At 44.0% G+C, this 17,636-nt stretch overlaps 1 protein-coding gene across 5 annotated transcripts in view; it reads left to right on the top strand.

The window, feature by feature from the left end:
* Positions 1-17,636, top strand: part of LOC105471528 (KIAA1549 like) — a 288,631-nt gene that overhangs the window by 155,854 nt on the left and 115,141 nt on the right. For 2 of the 5 annotated variants that reach the window (XM_011724029.2, XM_024789610.2), the window contains exons 1-3: positions 10,123-12,330; positions 12,743-13,354; positions 15,732-15,847. In XM_011724029.2, the coding sequence (XP_011722331.2) occupies positions 10,134-12,330; positions 12,743-13,354; positions 15,732-15,847 (2,925 nt within the window). In that variant the 5' untranslated portion in view covers positions 10,123-10,133. Of the gene's footprint in view, positions 1-9,771; positions 12,331-12,742; positions 13,355-15,731; positions 15,848-17,636 lie in introns of those variants that run through there. The other 3 variants (XM_071074893.1, XM_011724030.2, XM_071074894.1) reach the window with 3 other exon arrangements.

Below are 17,636 nucleotides of genomic sequence, written 5' to 3'. Positions count from 1 at the left end.
ATGATAATAATAATAGTAACAGTAGTAGCACTTTTTGACCACTATGTGCTCTATAAGCACTATTCTGAGGACTTTATGTGTATCAAATCATTTTAACCCCTAAAACCATTCATGAGGTAAGTACTGTAATTATTCCCATTTTACAGATAAGGAAACTGACGCACAGAGATGTTAAGTAACTTGTCCAGGGTTACTCAGTTAGCAAATGGAGAAGTGGGATTTGAATCCAGCCAGTCTGATTCTAGGACCTGATCAAAAGCTGCAGATATTTTTCTCTGACATATAAGGGAGAGGAGTTTGGCATCTCCATTAATGTTTCTTGATTGATTTCCTTCATTTATTTTGTTAAAGAGCTACTAGTGATCTAGTTTGTTTTTCTTTAAGTGCTGCCCTTAAGGAAACCTGCCAGTGGGCAGTGAATAGGACAAAGTAGATTGTCTTGTGACTGTCGTGGGAAATGCAGCCATGCTTATACCGACACCTTGGGAAGATTTTCTTCTCCCTCAGTGTTTCAAACAAAGGGACACTGCTGATTGAGAAAGAACCACCACTGTGGCTGGTTACAAGAGTAGTTTTGAGCAAAGCAGGAAGCAATCCAGGGCAGCATTGAACCTGAAGGGAGAACACTCCTTAAGTAGCAGACTCTGGTGTCTGTGATAAAAGCATCATGACCAGGGGACTGATATAGCCCTAGGCCTGACAGGGGAAAGGTTCAGACAGGAGGTAACAGCAGAAGGGGAGCCTGATCAGTACATGTGCACTTCCTTGAGGTTAAAGTTCTGTTTGCTACATGGCGGGAATAATTAGAGTGTAGCAGCATCACCACCTGGGTCTGAGTCTTGTGTGTAAGAACTGAGAATGACAAACTAGCAGCGCTAAGAGCCTCGGGAAGACAGAGGCCTGAGCAATCTGTTATTATGCATCTTGGTGTAACCATGTGGTGTCTGAGATGTGGGGAGTCTCAGGAGGCAGTTTACACTGTTTTTTAACATTAGTCAATGACAGGTTCTATGTGTCCAAACCTGGCTAAGCACTTTCTTAATTCCTTTTATGTTTCACAATGATAATAAACTGCTCTCTGATGTGTTTAGTTCAAGGCTAAGTTTAACATTCATGGGATTCTATGCAAATTTGCAAAGCACAGAAAAACATTTGATACTTACCCTGCGTGTGCATACGTGCACGTGCTCCCAATTTGTGGAAGTTATTAAGCCTGATAGTCTTACAGAAATGACTTGTCACTTTCCTGAAGCTCTGAGAATCATGGTTTTATTTCAGCTTGTCTGGCTCAGACAAGTTTAGTGAAAATGCATGTGTATAAATTGTGTATTGAATAGGGTTTTATATGACTACCCATTCTTGTTTCCTTGAGATGGGAGGGATGACTCATTTTAACTTTTTATTATTTTGAGAGTCTTTATCTTGCTTGCTTTCACTCTGGTTTCCAACATAAATCCATCTCTGTTTCCTATCTTTCCTCACCCAGCACCTCCTTAAATTTCTTACCATTTATGCTACTTTCCAGCAAAATTCTTTAGACTACTAATTCACCTTATGGGAAACACTGTCGGTCCAAACACAGGGGGATTGTTGGCTTGTCCCTGGATGGGCAATCATTGTAAACATTCAGAAGAGGCAGCCAGTCTGGGGCTTGTGCAGCACACCATCACTGTCCGTCTCCCTCTCGTGTGTGTAGGACTTATCTTTGCTTTCCACAATTTTTTTTTTTTTTTTTTTTTTTTTTTTTTTTGAGATGGAGTCTTGCTCTCTGGAGTGCAATGGCGTGATCTTGGCTCGCTGCAACTTCTGCCTCCCAGGTTCAAGTTATTCTCCTGTCTCAGCCTCCTGAGTAGCTGGGATTATAGGTGCCTACCACCACACTCAGGTAATTTTTTTTTTTTTTTTTTGTATTTTTAGTAGAGATGGGGTTTCACCATGTTGATCAGGCTGGTCTTGAACTCCTAACCTCAAGTGATCCGCACCCCTTGGCCTCCCAAAGTGCTGGGATTACAGGCATGAGCCACCGCGCCTGGCTGCTTTCCACAATTTTTTTGAAGACTGTTACCATATTTGTGAGCAAACAGTAATTCATGTCATTTATCTAAGTAGAAGAAAGTCATGGTTTTTTGGGGGGAAGGAGAGACACTGGGGAGTCAATGGAAGTTTATTGAGAAAAACTAAAATTCAGTAATTTGACAGAATGGCTTGGTATTTTTTTTTCTTGAAAAATGGAATTAAAAAATAAGAGTACAGGCCGGGTGTAGTGGCTCACATGTATAATCCCAGCACTTTGGGAGGCCAAGGCAGGGGATCATGAGGTCGGGAGATCAAGACCACGGTGAAACCCTGTCTCTACTAAAAATACAAAAAATTAGCCAGGCACAGTGGCGGGCGCCTGTAGTCCCAGCTACTCAGGAGGCTGAGGCAGGAGAATGGCATGAACCCGGGAGGCAGAGCTCGCAGTGAGCTGACATCGCGCCACTGCACTCCAGCCTGGGCGACGGAGCGAGACTCCATCTCAAAAAAAATAAAAATAAAAAATTAAGAGTGCAACCTGTTTCATAGCAACATTTCATTGTTTTTGCTGGTGTGGTTTTGTTTCTACTCTTGCAAAGCTCTGTCTTCTCTTTAAATAACTTCCTCCAAGTCTCAGGTGCTATGTTAGAATCTTTATTTCATGACTCATTCTCTGTGATGTACCAAACAAACTTACTGACTTGTGCTTCTTTTTGACTGTCTTGATGGCAACTTCTCACCATTCTTCATGCTACACTTCAGTCATGATACCTTGTTCTCTCCCTCTTCCTACTCTCCTGCTTTACCTTACAACATTCCAAAGCTCCCTACTTCCTACCTGTATTAGTTTTCTATTGCTATGTAACAAATCCCCACAAACTTTGTGGCTTAAAACAACATACATTTATTATCTCACAATTTCCATGAGTTGAGAGGTTGGACACTGCTTATCTGCACAGGATCTCACAGGGCTGCATTCATGGCATTGGCTGGGCTGTGTTCTCATCTGCAGGCTTGGCTGGGGAAGAATCCACTTCCAAGCTCACTCAGGTTGTTGGCATAATTCATTTCTTTGTGGCTACCAGACTGAAGGCTTTGACTTATTTCTGGCTATCAGCTCGAAGAGACTGTTCATGGTTCCTAGAAACCCCAGTAATTTCTGGAGGCCACCACAGTTCTCACCAGCTGGGCTTTCCCATTATGGCCTCTTACTTCATTGAGGCACCAAGAAGTAGTCTGCTTGCAGTATGGGTTATTATATATGATCATATAATCACAAGAGTGACATCCATCACCTATTCTGTTGTTAGAAGAAAGTCACAGGTTGGCAGGGCATGGTGGCTCATGCCAGTAATCTCAACACTTTGGGAGGCCATGGCGGGAAGATCACTTGAGCCCAGGAGTTTAAGATCAGCTTACGTGGCATGGCGAAACCCTGTCTCTACAAAAAATACAAAAATTAGCTGGGCTTGGTGGTGCATGCCTGTCTTCCCAGCTATTAGGGAAGCTGAGCTGAGAGGATCCCTTGAGCCCAAAGGTTAAGACTGCAGTAAGCCATGATCACACCACTGCACTCTAGCCTGGGTGGCAGAGTGAGACACTGCCCCCCATCCCCCCCCAAAAAAAAAGAGAAAAAAGAAAGTCATAGGTTCTGCTCATACTCAGGGAGAGGGGATCACAAAAGGCATGATCACCTGGAGACGGAGATCATGGGGTCACATTAGAGTCTGCCTGACACACCACCTAGATCAGATTTTTACTTCACTGCCTTCCTAAAGTATGTTTTAAGTTCTCTGTAATTTGGTTTTGCCGTATTTCTCCTAATTTATTTTCTCCTTCTCCCTAATAAACATCAGCTATCTCTCATTTCCTCCTCAAAATTTGTCTGTCTTATGGCCTTCCATAATGCAACTTTAATTAATACAGATATGTTTTACCTAATTAGCATAGACATAATTCTAAAATCTTGTGTATAAAGCAGAATTATTTTTCATTCAAGTGAAGGGTTCTTAACTAATTTTTGGCTTCTGAATCCTTTTGAGAATCTGATTAAAGCTATAGAGACTCATTTCCCAGAAGTGAGGGACACAACCACACATATACTGTTTCAGTTATTATTACAGTGCAACAAACCACCCCTGGCTCAGTGCTATAAAACAACAAGATTTTATTTTGTCCATGGTTTTGGGAATTCAGACAAGGCATAGTGCAGATGGCTTTTCCCTGCCTCATGATGTCTGGGCCTCAGTTGGGACGATTCAGACAACTGGAGTGATTCAAATGGTTAGGGGAAGAATGGTCTGGAAGTTTCCTCATTCATCTGTCTGTCATCTGGGCTGGCATGCCAGGCAGGCTTGGCTCAGCTGAGACTGTGGATTGGAGTGGTCAGGCATAGCCTCTCCACATGGTGTAGGCTGCTCACCGAGTGGGCGCTGGGTTCCAGGAGAGACAGAGAGAGGGAACATCCCAAGAGCGAGCATTCCAGGAGACCAGGCTAAAGTGACCTGGCCTTTGATGATGTTGCTTTGGAAGTCACGTGGCATTATTGGTCAAACAGACTCAAGCCCACTCAGATTCAAGGAGAGGGGACATAGACACACCCTCTCAATGGGAGGCATAAAGGAGAAAAAACTCAAAACATTGCGCGTGTAGACACAAACATATTTAAAGCAATAGTAGAATCTGGAACTCTGAGAATTGAAAGGGACCATAAAGGAGGATCTGTTTCCATCTCCCATGCAGGGCTCAACTCCTCTTTACAACATTCCTGTCATCTTGAGCCTGGACAACTGCAGGTGTTTTCTAAGCACTCTGCCATCTGCTGTTTTTGTCCCTTCCCGTCTGTTATTCACAGCCAGGATGGTTTTTCCAAAACATAAATTTGCTCCTGTGTATCACCTGCTCCCACCCTCCCCATCAAACTAAAACCCACAGTGCTACAGAGGGAGGTGATGGCCACTGGAGCAATGGTCTGGCTGTCGCCTCCCTCTGCAGCCTTTATCTCATTTCTTGCCCACCTGCTGTTCCTGATCTAGCTGTGGTTACCTTCTGCCAGTTCCTTGTACTTGTGATGGCTCTTTCTGCCACAGGGCCTTTGCATATGCTTGTTCCTTTATGTGGAATGCTTTTCCCTACCCTCTTTGCTTGGTTAACTTTTATTCATTCTTTGGCTCTTGATAGTCACTTTCTCAGGGATGTGCTTTCTGACCTCCCTGGTCAGATCATAGGACTATGGATCTTTCATCTGTAACATTTATCATTTTTACATTTGAAAAATGCTGGAGTCCATATCTCCCATAGAATTCTGAGTTCCATGAAGTCGGAGACCATGTATGTTTTTCCATAAGACATTGCTTAACCCAGTGTCCCGCATACAACAGGCATTTGCAGATGGAAGATACAAAAGGAGGGAGGGAAGAAAGGAAGGAAAGGTGTGGTGAGTGAACTTAAAATATGCGCTTTTGGAAACTTCTAATGGTGGAGAACTCACTGACTTTAAGCCAGCTCATTTTGTTTTCAGTGGTTTTGATAATTAAGGAAATGTTTCTGTTATTATTAAGTTCTAATATCTGTCTTTATACCTTCTTCCCACTGTCCCTGGTTCTGTCCCTGGAGCACTAAATAACACATCCAGTTTCTTTTTCACATGTTTTAGGGAGATTATGGTTTCTTGAATCAGTCTTTCCAAATGTTTACTGACCTAATTAATACCGGCTATTACAGTGAAGAGTAAACTGACACCCCAGGGTCAATGACAGGCACAAACATGTCTTTGAAGGCCTTCGTTTTATCTTGGATCGGTCATTTGAATTTTGCATTCTACTCAAGAAAGTATATTTATCTTTATATATGAGTATGTTTCCCCTAAATCTTTAAATAAAATTGATAGGAATGATACATGTATTAGTCCATTTTCACGCTGCTATAAAGACATACCCGAGACTTGAGTAATTTATAAAGGAGGGAGGTTTAATTGACTCACAGATCAGCATGGCTGGGGAGGCCTCAGGAAACTTACAATCATGGTGGAAGGTGAAGGGGAAGCAAGGCACCTTCTTCACAAGGTGGCAGGAAGGTGAAGTGCTGAGTGAAGGGGGAAGAACCCCTTATAAAACCAGATTTTGTTAGAACTCACTCACTATCATGAGAACAGCGTGGAGGAAACCACCCCAGTGATTCAATGACCTCGACCTGTCTTTCCCTTGACATGTGGGGATTATGAGGATTACAATTCCAGATGAGATTTGGGTGGAGACACAAAGCCTAGCCATATCAAGATGCTTTTTCGGTCATGAAGTTTTGAGTACCACCAGGGATCTCCTCACTCCAGTGTGCAAATGGGGACTCTCCCTTTATAAACCTTTTCCTTTTTATAATGTAAAACACCTCCAAAAGCATCATGTACTAGCACATTATCAGTTTCTTAATGTTTTCTTAAGATGTGACAGAATTCACCCCAGCTGACTAGGTATGCGCTGAGTAGGGCAGAGAACAGTAAACCTGATCCCCTTGAAAATCAACTAAGTTTTAAAATTCAACCTATAATGGTGGTTATCTCTGGGGAGAAGAAAGACAGAGGGAACCCAGAGAGATACCAGGGAGAGGGCTCTGAAAATATTGACTCTGTTGTTAAGCTAAGAGGCACACGAGTGTTCATTTCATATAGATACTATTTTCTAAGTATAGATACTTACATATAGATATTATTTTACATGTAGATATTATTTTCTAAGTATGAACTATTCTTCTAGTTAAAGAGTGAAAAAAATTAATGTAACCTAAGGATTTGTCATTTCCTTGCTGGCCTATATTTCTCTTCTAGTTCATCAGGAACTCTAGTCAACTCTGCCTACAGATAGCATAGGCTATTCTTAAAGGGAAGTGCCCCCATCCTGTTCCTGTCTAGGTAATTTTTGGACTAAGGGCAAACCTTTATATTTAATCCTTATATATGTCTTCCTTTAGTAATAATTTCAGTCAGTTGACATATCTTTGAAACATGTTTTTCTGAAATGCTTCAAATCAGTTCTTCTGAATTTGGTATCATATGGTAATTCAGTGAACATGCTTTCTCCCTTGGCTTTGTGTGTATCATTGAGCTTTTTTTTAAGTCAGTAAATTCTGAGGTTAAATGTTTTTGAGAAATATCCCAAACATATTCCAGCAGTCAAATAGGTTTGAGAAATACTGGCTAAACAAAGTTTAATTAAATCATCCAACATCCTATTTATTAATTTTTTTTACTACATACCTCTTATGTTTTCTTGACTATGAGACTTTTCTGAGCCTTTATTTACATGATGATGAGAATATACCCACATAAATTCCAAATCCACTCTGGTGTCAGTTTCTGGATAGGTTAGGGTAAGTTAGGTTATGTTTGAATGACAACCCCCAAATTGCAGTGACATAAGATAGCAAAGGCTAACTTCTTGCTCGTGCTGCCTGTATATCTTTGGTCAGCAAAGTCCATAGGAGATGCAGGCTGGTGAACCAGCAAACACTTTGAACATTTCTAGTTTCTTCTTTCTCCTCCTTCTTTGTCTTCTCCTTCTGTTTTTCAGTAGAAACTTACTGAAATATGTTGCTAGGTTTTGTTTCTTTTTGTTTTGTTTTGCTATGGAGAAAGAAAGTTCCGGAGAGTCTTCCTCCAGCACTTAAATGTTCTAGCCCAGAAGTGACACTTGCCATTTCTGCTTACAAACTCATTGGCCAGAACTAGTTACATGGCCCCCATCAACCACAGAAGTATCCAAGATGTTCAGTCCTCCCAATGGGCTTAGAAGTGGGAGAGCCAGAAAGATATGGTCAGCATCATTAATGACTTTCACATGTGAATCTTGTATACAGCACTTCTCAAGATTGTTCATAGAAACTTTTCTTCATGAGGCATTTGGAATACTGTGCTTCATAGGAGCTACTTTGGGAAATACTAGTTTCTAGTCTGGAAAACAACAAGGTCCAGTAGAAGCAAATCCACTAGAGACTGTCTTTCTTCACTTCAGCATGGAGTTTTCCATCAGTCTCTCTTGGCCATGGTCCTTCGGTCAGTTACAGATCCCTTGGTATTAGCCCCCATTCCTTCATCCTGTTCGCAGAATTTTTTTTTTCTTTTTTGTGAAAGAGTTTGCAAAACTTCCTGCTGAAAGCAAAAGCTGCTCAGCCTGTAGCATCCTTTTTCTGAGTTACAAGGCTATGTAATTGAAACAAGATGAATTTGTTTTGATTCTTGAATCCATGAGTTGGAGAATCCATTTAAACGAAGGTACAAAAGAAGAAATTCTACACAGATTTCACCTGACATCCACATAAAAGTGGATTCTAAAGTTTAACTGAAAAATACAAAAATGCAAAAATACCTTATACAGATGTTATATTTACCCATATAAGTAACCAGATAAGACTGCATGCAAAGTGTGAAGTTGAGGCTATCTAGGAGATAAGCAACATGAACAGGGAGGATTGAGGCATGAAAGCCGTATCCACCTTCTGTGTAAAATTGCAAGTGTCTGAGGGGGAGTACCACCTGCATGTGGTAACATAGAAACACAATTTCCATTGCAAACCATGAACCAGTTCCTAAGGAGGGCATGCATTTTAATGAAATACTATGCATATTTTGGTGTCTTGGAACTATATATGCATTTTGCCACTTATTTCTATTTGAGATGGGCCAGTGGAGGCCAGAGGGAGCTTTGGCTCTGCAGAAAGCACCCTGATGATCCTGATTTGGTGATCAGGAGACAGTCAGGCTGAGCTGGGCATCTGATTATGGCCTGCCTAGGAGATGGAGTTGGTTTCTCCTATAAAATCAAGTCAACAGCCTGATGTAGTATTGGCTTATACCCTGATGAGTTCTTAAAATGATGTAAGGCCAATTTCTTGGTATCTGTAAATCCCAAGAATGGGGAATTTTAAAAACAAGAAAAGGAAGAATGAGAAAGGAATTTTTCAGCATATTGCCTAATTCAGAGTGAACTTCCAGCTTTCCAAGAGTTGTTTCCTCACCTCCATTTTAGCGGAGGTCACCAGCTTATGCCCTGCCTCCTTGTCTGTCTGCCTGTGGGGCCACACATGAGTGTCGACAGTTCTGCCCTCTGCAGGTGCTTTTGTGACACCAGGCCCTGTGAGAAGTGTCTCCTTCCTGGTTTTTTCTTCTGAAATAGCCTAATCTGAAAGAAAATCTCCTTTGCTGTTTGACATGGCGTGAATGATGGCACCTGGAAACCTTTTAAATCCGGGAAGATAAATATGTTTCATTGGAGCCATCTTTCCAAATGCAGACAACCTCACATATTTCATATGAGATGCCTCAGGATCCTAAAAAAAGATTCATGCTTGAATACACAGTTCTTCTTTAGTTTTGTGCATTTTGGGTTCCTGGATGAGGTTATTTTGGTGTCATTGACCATGGCAGTTGACCACATTCAGCTTTGAGTTTCTAGGTTGCAAGTTTCACAGTCCATGCCTTTTGGGTGGTACCAAAAAAAATTTTTTTAATACACAAGTATTTTCCACATCTTTCCTTAAACATCACTTCATCAGAAACTGCTTTCCACCACCCCTGCCCTGTAGGTTCGCTGCAACATTTTCCTACTTGATATTATGTAATTTGTTGTTTGACTCTGTTTCCTGAGCCTTCTGTGATGGGTCCAGGCAGAGCCTGTCTTGCACACACCTTTGTCTCCAGCACCTGACCACAGCAGGCACTTCATGAACATCCAACCCCTGACGGCCTGATATTTTGTTTCACAGGAACAGACAATCTACAGATGAATGTCACCCGGACTCCAGAGTCATTTCCTCCTGGGAAATTGTTACCAGTTTCACCAACATGGCCTTTCACAGAAGTCAAGTCTTCCTCAGCAGCAGACAGAAGCAAGACCGTGCTAGGACAGTCCTCTGACAACACAAGCTTGCCACAGTCAGCCCGAACCCCTGCGTCCAAGACACACCACAGAACTAGGGCTCACGTGGACTTCTCTTCTTCCCTTTACCAAGGAAGCGGACATAGCTCCTCCCTCGAACCTTCCAAGGATTCTACCGAGTCCCTGGTCCAACCGGGGCCTAAAGGGGGACAAGAAGCAGCCGATGTGTCAGGTTTGCCTCTCACCAGCATGCTCCCCTCGTTGTCCACAGTCCCGTCAGGGACGTCCTTCAGTGCTGTCCCCCCATCCCAGCCAGTATGGGCATTGGCTCCCTCCATTTCAAAGCATCCCCCAAGGTCAGACATTCCCCCACTCCTCCCTCCACTTCCATCCTCTTCATTGGCTCCTGACTCACCTCATTCCATCATCTCTGAACCAGCAGAGCAGCCTCCCAAAGTGCCGTTAGTTCCCCAAACGCCTCCAGCCGACCCCTCTTCAGGTCAGAACATAGCTAATCCCCTAATCCCATTTTCTGATGAAATGGACCACACTGTATCCCAAAATGCTCAGGATCTCATAGGCATCCCTCATCTAGGTGTTTCTGGATCCTCAACAAAGTGGCATTCCGAGCTGTCCCCAACAGAGGGTCCCCATTCAGCAGGCTCATCCACTCCTGGGTTTTTGAGCCCCATGGCAGAACTGTCCCATCCGTCTCCCCCTCCCCCAGCACTTGGAAGTCTTCCTCAGCTTCCAGATGGAAGCCCCACATGGTCAGTGTTGGAAGTGGCTTCAGATCCTGCATCCACCCAGCAGACCAAAGCTGGGATGGCTGGAAGAGTGCACGGTGGGGTGCCTTTGCCAACTTTTAAGAATACAGACACAGCGACCCATGAGGCTGAGCCTCCACTTTTCCAGACTGCAGAATCAGGGGCCGTAGAAATGAACAGCAGAAAGCTAGCCCCTGACACTGCAAACGACTCTGCTAACCCGCTGCATTTGTCAGCAGCTCCAGAGAATTCCAGAGGGCCCGCCCTTTCGGCAGAACACACCTCTTCTTCTTTGGTGCCTTCTCCTCTGCATGTCACTGCACTGGGTCGAGAGCAAGCCATCCTTTCTGAGGCGGTTCCCACATCACCATCAACTGGGACAATCGACTTTCCCTCCGTACTTACTTTCCTCCAGACCACAGAGAGTCATGCCTCCCCATCTCCCGTGCTAGAAATGCCCACTCTTCCAGCAGAGGGCAGTCATGGGTCCCCTCCTGCAACTAGAGACTTGCTCCTCTCAGGCAGAGTTCCTAATCTTTCCACATCTTGGACATTTCCCCGGTGGAAAAAGGACAGTGTGACAGCCATTTTAAGGAAAAATGAGGAGGCAAATGTGACGGTTCCTCTCCAGGCCTTTCCAAGGAAAGAGGTTTTGAGTCTTCACACTGTAAATGGATTTGTCTCTGATTTCAGCACCCATCACGTCTCATCTCCCATTGTTACAGCACCAAGGACAAATCCCCTTCCTTCCGGATCACCTCTACCTTCCATACTCTCCATACAAGCCACGCAGACTGTTTTCCCATCTCTTGGCTTTTCCAACACCAAGCCAGAGGCTTCTGCAGCTGCTGTGGACCATTCTGGGTTGCCAGCTTCAGCTTCCAAACAGGTGAGAGCACCGCCCTCCTCCATGGGTGTATATGATTCCTCAACAATAGGAGACATGAAAAAACCAGCAACCACAGATGTTTTCTGGAGTTCTCTTTCAGCAGAAACTGGATCCCTTTCCACAGAATCAATAATATCTGGCTTGCAGCAGCAAACAAATTATGATTTAAATGGACACACAATTAGCACCACAAGTTGGGAAACTCATTTAGCTCCAACGGCTCCAACGGCTCCTCCCAGTGGTTTAACTTCAGCTGCCAATGCCATAAAATCTCAGGATTTCAAAGACACTGCTGGGCATTCAGTGACTGCAGAAGGGTTTAGCATTCAGGATCTAGTCCTCAGTACAAGCACTGAGCAGCCTGTGCAACAGTCAGACATGACCGTGGTTGGAAGCCATGTAGACCTCTGGCCCACAAGCAATAACAACCATTCCATAGACTTCCAAACAGCTGAAGTTGCGTATTACTCACCCACAACTCAACATTCTGTGTCTCAACTACAGTTGCCCGACCAGCCAGCACATCCTCTTTTGCTAACCTCGTCAAGACCAACTTCTACAGGTAGCTTGCAGGAAATGCTTTCAGATGGAACAGATACAGGTTCTGAAATTTCCAGGGACCTCAATTCATCACCTGAGAGAAATGCTTCCACACCATTCCAGAACATCTTGAGCTATCACTCTGCTGCTGAATCTTCTATTTCGACCAGTGTCTTTCCCAGGACCTCCTCCAGAGTGCTGCGGGCCTCTCAGCACCCCAAGAAATGGACAGGTGCAGCCACTAATGCAGGTAGTTTGTTTCCCAGTACCCCCAAAACAGGCATGACTGCTTTTGTGGTCAAAGCATCTTCAAGCTCAACGCAGATACCAGCCGTGCTCTGAAGGAGCTCGTACCCCCTATCAGGAGTGAGTTAGCAGCCCCAAGTAGTCACCTCATTGGTCCCGTGCCCACCTGAGCTTTCGAAACTGTTCACAATGTAAGCATTCTTGCTGTCAACCATAGCTGTGCTGTAAGCGGCATTCTTGTTATGGTTAATCAACTTAATGAGCCTAGAGTTGTTTTGGCTAAGTTCTGTCCACTGCAAGCCCAGATTACAGAGACTTCACCCTAGCAAATCCATAAGTTACATCCATTCATCATCAGAACAAGTGACACGTGCATTCCTAGCCAATGACAAACTTTGTTTTTTCTCTCTTTACAGTGGACACAGTGTCATCTAAGGTAGAGCCAACAGCAGCAGCTGCCGTCACATTGTTTCTGAGGAAATCGAGTCCACCTGCATTGTCTGCAGCCCTGGTGGCTAAGGGCACCAGCAGCAGCCCTTTGGCCGTGGCCTCAGGACCAGCTAAGAGCAGTTCAGTGACTACTCTGGCTAAAAATGGCACAAACAAGGCTGCATCTGGCCCAAAGAGGACACCAGGGGCAGTCCATACAGCCTTCCCGTTCACGCCAACCTACATGTATGCAAGAACAGGACATACCACAAGCACACATACAGCCATGCAAGGAAACATGGGCACTGCCTCGGGCCTGTTGTCTACAACTTACCTCCCCAGGAAACCACAAGCCATGCACACTGGCCTCCCAAACCCCACCAACCCGGAGATGCCCAGAGCATCCACGCCACGCCCACTGACAGTCACGGCGGCACTGACATCCATTACAGCCTCAGTGAAGGCCACCCGGTTGCCACCGTTGCGAGCAGAAAACACGGATGCTGCCCTTCCTGCCGCATCGGCTGCAGTGGTCACTTCTGGCAAAATGGCATCCAACCTGGAGTGTCAGATGTCCAGCAAGCTCCTGGTGAAGACAGGTATGAGACCACTGTTCTGATCTGAAAGCAGCAAGCCTGGCCTCAGAGATGTAACAATAATGTTTGTTTTAGATCTGTGGTCCTCAACCAGGGGAGATTTTTCACCCTCCCCCAGGGACATTTGGCTATGTCTCGAGACATTTTTGGTTGTTATACTTGGTGGCTGGAGGTACTACTAAAATCTGGTGGGATAGAGACTAGGGATACTGCTCAACATCTTACATTGCACAGAACAGCCCCAACCACAAAAATTAATCCAGCCTAAAACATCCATAGGGCCAAAGCTGTGAAACCATGAGATTTAGCAAGTGTTAGAGGAGAGAGAGCCTGATGCAGCATGGATCTGGTCCTAGGATCAGTCCTGATATCAGAAGCCCCCAGAAACCACAGTTCTGCCAGTGGGTCTAAGAATGCAAAGGTACTGTTTTGCATCAATGATGTCTTACATGAATGAATGATGTGGCTCGTAAAATATAACATCTTGGGAAGTGCTACAGAGTTCAGAAAGGCTTTTGTCTTGCATTTTTTCAATTAGCTGATAGCAAAAGTACAACTTCTGCACACTGTGTGGGAGCCCAGGATTTCTTTTGATGTTAGAAAGAAGATTTTCTTGAAAAAGTGGGATGGGCAGCACCAGAATTGTGAGCAAGGATGGGATGCTATCTTTCAAGCCCCCACTCCCCAGCTGTAGCAAAGCAGGCCTAGAATGCATGGAGAGCTTTTCATAGTGTGGCAATGTTTGCTAGAAAAAACATTAGACAAATTATTTGGAAGAGCACGCCAGTGTTGAATGCTCACATCCTGCCTTCCTCCTCACCCCACAAAGAATTAAATGAAATTATATCTTGAGACATATCCTATTCTAAAATGGGAAATTGTGAAATTAGGCATAGCAAAAAGTACAGTATCTCTTTCTGTTTCTCAAGAAATTATACCATCTGGGTTTCCACTCTCTGTCCCTGCTCCATTCCACTCTCCTCTGGGTGGCAGGCAGCCCTGGCCGCTCAGAGGCAGGAGTTGGAAACATTGTCTTCTCTGTCTTCTTCCCAGCCCCCCACCAACCCAGCTACATCTAATCAATCACCAGTTCCTTTCACTTCTACCTCCTGGATACCCCTTCTCTCCATCCTCATTCACACTGCCACTTCCCTAGTTCACACTGTCATCATCACTCACCTAAATTTCTGCCACAACAGCCACATTTATCTCTCTGCCTTCAGAGTCCCCCCTCTTCAATCTGTTCTCCAGTCTGCAGTCGAGAACCTTCTAAAATGCATTCCTTTGCTTAAAACTCATTTCTCATTGCCCTTAGGACCAAGCTTAAACATATATTTACAGTCATCCCCTCTTATCTGCAGGGGATCTATTCCAAGACCCCCAGTGGATGCCTGAAACTGCAGGTAGTACCAATCCCTATATCAACTGTGAATTTTTCTATTCATACATACCTATGATAAAGCTTAATTTATAAGTTAGGTGCAGTAAAGGTCAACAACAACTAGTAATAAAACAGAACAAGGGTAACAATAGACTGTAATAAGAGTGATGTGAATGTGGTCTTTTTCTCCCTTTCTTTGACTCTCTCTCTCAAAATACCATACTCACCTGTTTTCAGACTGTGGTTGACTCCAGTACATAAAACCATGGAAAGCAACACTGGGGCTAAGAGGGAACTACTGTACACTGAAATATTTTGCTTCTTTCCCCTGTGCCTTTGTGCTTGGTACTCCCTCTGCTGAGAGGGGGTGAGGGGAATCTCTTCCCCCTTGTCAAATTTCACTCTGGTGATCCTTCAGAACTTAGCTGAAGCATCAGTTCCAATGGAAATTTTCCCTGATCCCCATCCCTTTACCAAACTCAGGGCTGGGTGCTCCTAGGAGCTCTGGCAGCATCCTAGGCTTCCCTTCAAACAACACCTGTCACATTCGATCCCAAATGCCTATTCTCTGTCCTGTGTCTCCATCCCACTTGTGAGACGGGGATGGCACCTTCCTAATCCAAGGTTGTTTGAGGCTGCAGCACTGAGCTCAGGGCCTGCACCTAAGGAGGCTGTCCGTGAATGTTGTTGCAGGAATTTCATCGCATACACTGTCGAGCCGGCTTTCAAAGTCAGAGGCAGCATCTGTCAGAAATGAAATGCCACCAGCATACCAGCTCTCTCTCTACTTGGGTCACACAAATGGCTAGGGCCTTCTTTCCTTAGGACTTTAGCAGGACCCAAAGAGCTACCAGCCCAGCCCACCCCGTCACTGATGGCCCTGTGCTTACCATCTCTGCCCAGAACTTGCAGAAGGTGGCGGCTGGGAGGAGCGGAGGGCAAGTGAATGATGAGGCTTGCCGCCTTGCCTGATTGCCATGCTTCTATTTTGCTCCACAGTTCTCTTTCTCACCCAAAGGAGAACGCAGATCAGTGAATCCTTGAAGTTCAGTATCGCCAAAGGGCTCACACAGGCATTGCGGAAGGCTTTCCACCAGAACGATGTCTCAGCTCACGTAAGTGCTTTGCTTTGTAACCAAGCTAATCCATCACAGTCTGGCTCTTGGGTCTAGAATATGTTGAGATTGTTTTCCTCCTTTCTAGACATCATAACAACACTGGCCAGAAGTAGAATCTGTCTTCACTTTGACAACTAGCTAATGTGTAGTGGCTCAAGAAAAAGGTCTAATTTTGAGATGGAAAATGGAGACTAATTGCTTTATGTCTAGATTTCTTTTTAAAGATTGGATATATTGGCCAGGCGTGTGGCTCACATCTATAATCCTAACACTTTGGAAGGCCGAGGTGGGTGATCACTTGAGGTCAGGAGTTCGAGACCAGCCTGGCAACATGGTGAAACCCCGTCTCTACTAAAAATACAAAAATTAGCTGGGCGTGGTGGTGGGTGCCTCCTAGCTACTTGGAGGCTGAGGCAGGAGAATCGCTTGAATCCGGGAGGTGGAGGTTGCAGTGAGCTGAGATCGTGCCACTGCACTCCAGCCTGGCCGACAGAGTGAGTCTCTGCCTCAAAAGCAAACAAACAAACAAGCCTGGATATATTGTTTTAAACCATCCCATTATCCCATCGTTTGGGGAAAGTATTTACATTGTTCGTGTAATTCTCTAGAAAACTCTCCATTGCTTTTCCCCTTATTTTTGTCACTATCATAAAGAGTGATTTATTTCTGGACATTCAAAAATTACCCTGACCTGTAAATCGAGTCTGTCTTTGCTTAAATTGCCCACTGCAGACAGGGAAGTAAACATTTTTTCTTTTAATGCCAAGTACTGTTTAATGAGTGCTGGCTGATTTTGACGGCTTATCTAAGAGATGGAAGCTTCACTTTACATCTTTGGGTTTGATTCCAAGTTTTCAAACAGTAAATGCAGTTGGCAGTCAGTAGACTCCCGTTTGCACCACTAAAAACTATTGCTCTGGCTTCTTCTTTTGATGTTCTGTCCTACAGCTGCAGTCAGCTTACCGACCCCCTTCCCTCCCATCAACACCGAGGACTAGAAAGGAGATTTGGCACATACTTTATTGGTCATTGTCGATCTCTTTTATATATTTCTAAAAAAGAAAAAAAAAAAGAAAGAAATGCATTCTATGAGAGGCTCTTATGATTTCTGCACCAGAAACTTTATGGGAAGTTGAAAAGGTGAATATTTCCATTTAGTTGCCTGATACAATTTTCACTAATCTTCAGTCATTCTCAAACTACTTTTATAGTTTTGGTCTATTGCTACATATCATCACAGACCAGTGTGACCATGAGTATTCGTTGCTTTTTTTCTCTTTTTTTTTAATGGGCTTTCTTTTAAAAACTTAAGTAGAAAAGGCATTTGATATTACACCATAAATGGAAATCAAGATCATTTGCCACAAATAAAAGGTAATGGTAAGAATGAGAATAGTGGAAACCAAACAGCTTGTTAAATTCAAGCTAGAGGTTGTTGCTTGCAGAAAGCTCTAAGGCTGAGTCTGGTATCCCTTTGTTTGTTTGTTTATTTAAAAAAGGAATTAGCAAGGGTTAGAGAAATGTTAAAAGCAAATATTCACTAAACTGAGACTTATTCCTTGGGATCATTGGAAGGGTTGAAAGGGAACAACTTTCTCACTGAGTGGTTTAGTTGATTTAGTGTCGTCTTGTGCTGTGTCCACGTTCCATGCTGAAATACCTCTTGTTCCACCTAAAATCATCTTGAGCACCATCTTCAGGAAAAACTGAGGGGGAGCACACAATGTGGAGGAAGGAAAGACACACCCATCCTGTTGCAAAATCAGTTGTCTTGCTTCCTTTGGAA

The sequence above is a fragment of the Macaca nemestrina genome, chromosome 12, assembly GCF_043159975.1.
Source record: "Macaca nemestrina isolate mMacNem1 chromosome 12, mMacNem.hap1, whole genome shotgun sequence".
Lineage (NCBI taxonomy): Eukaryota > Metazoa > Chordata > Mammalia > Primates > Cercopithecidae > Macaca > Macaca nemestrina.
The sequence above is the reverse complement of the archived record's forward strand: the minus strand, read 5'-3'. Positions and strand labels throughout refer to the sequence as shown.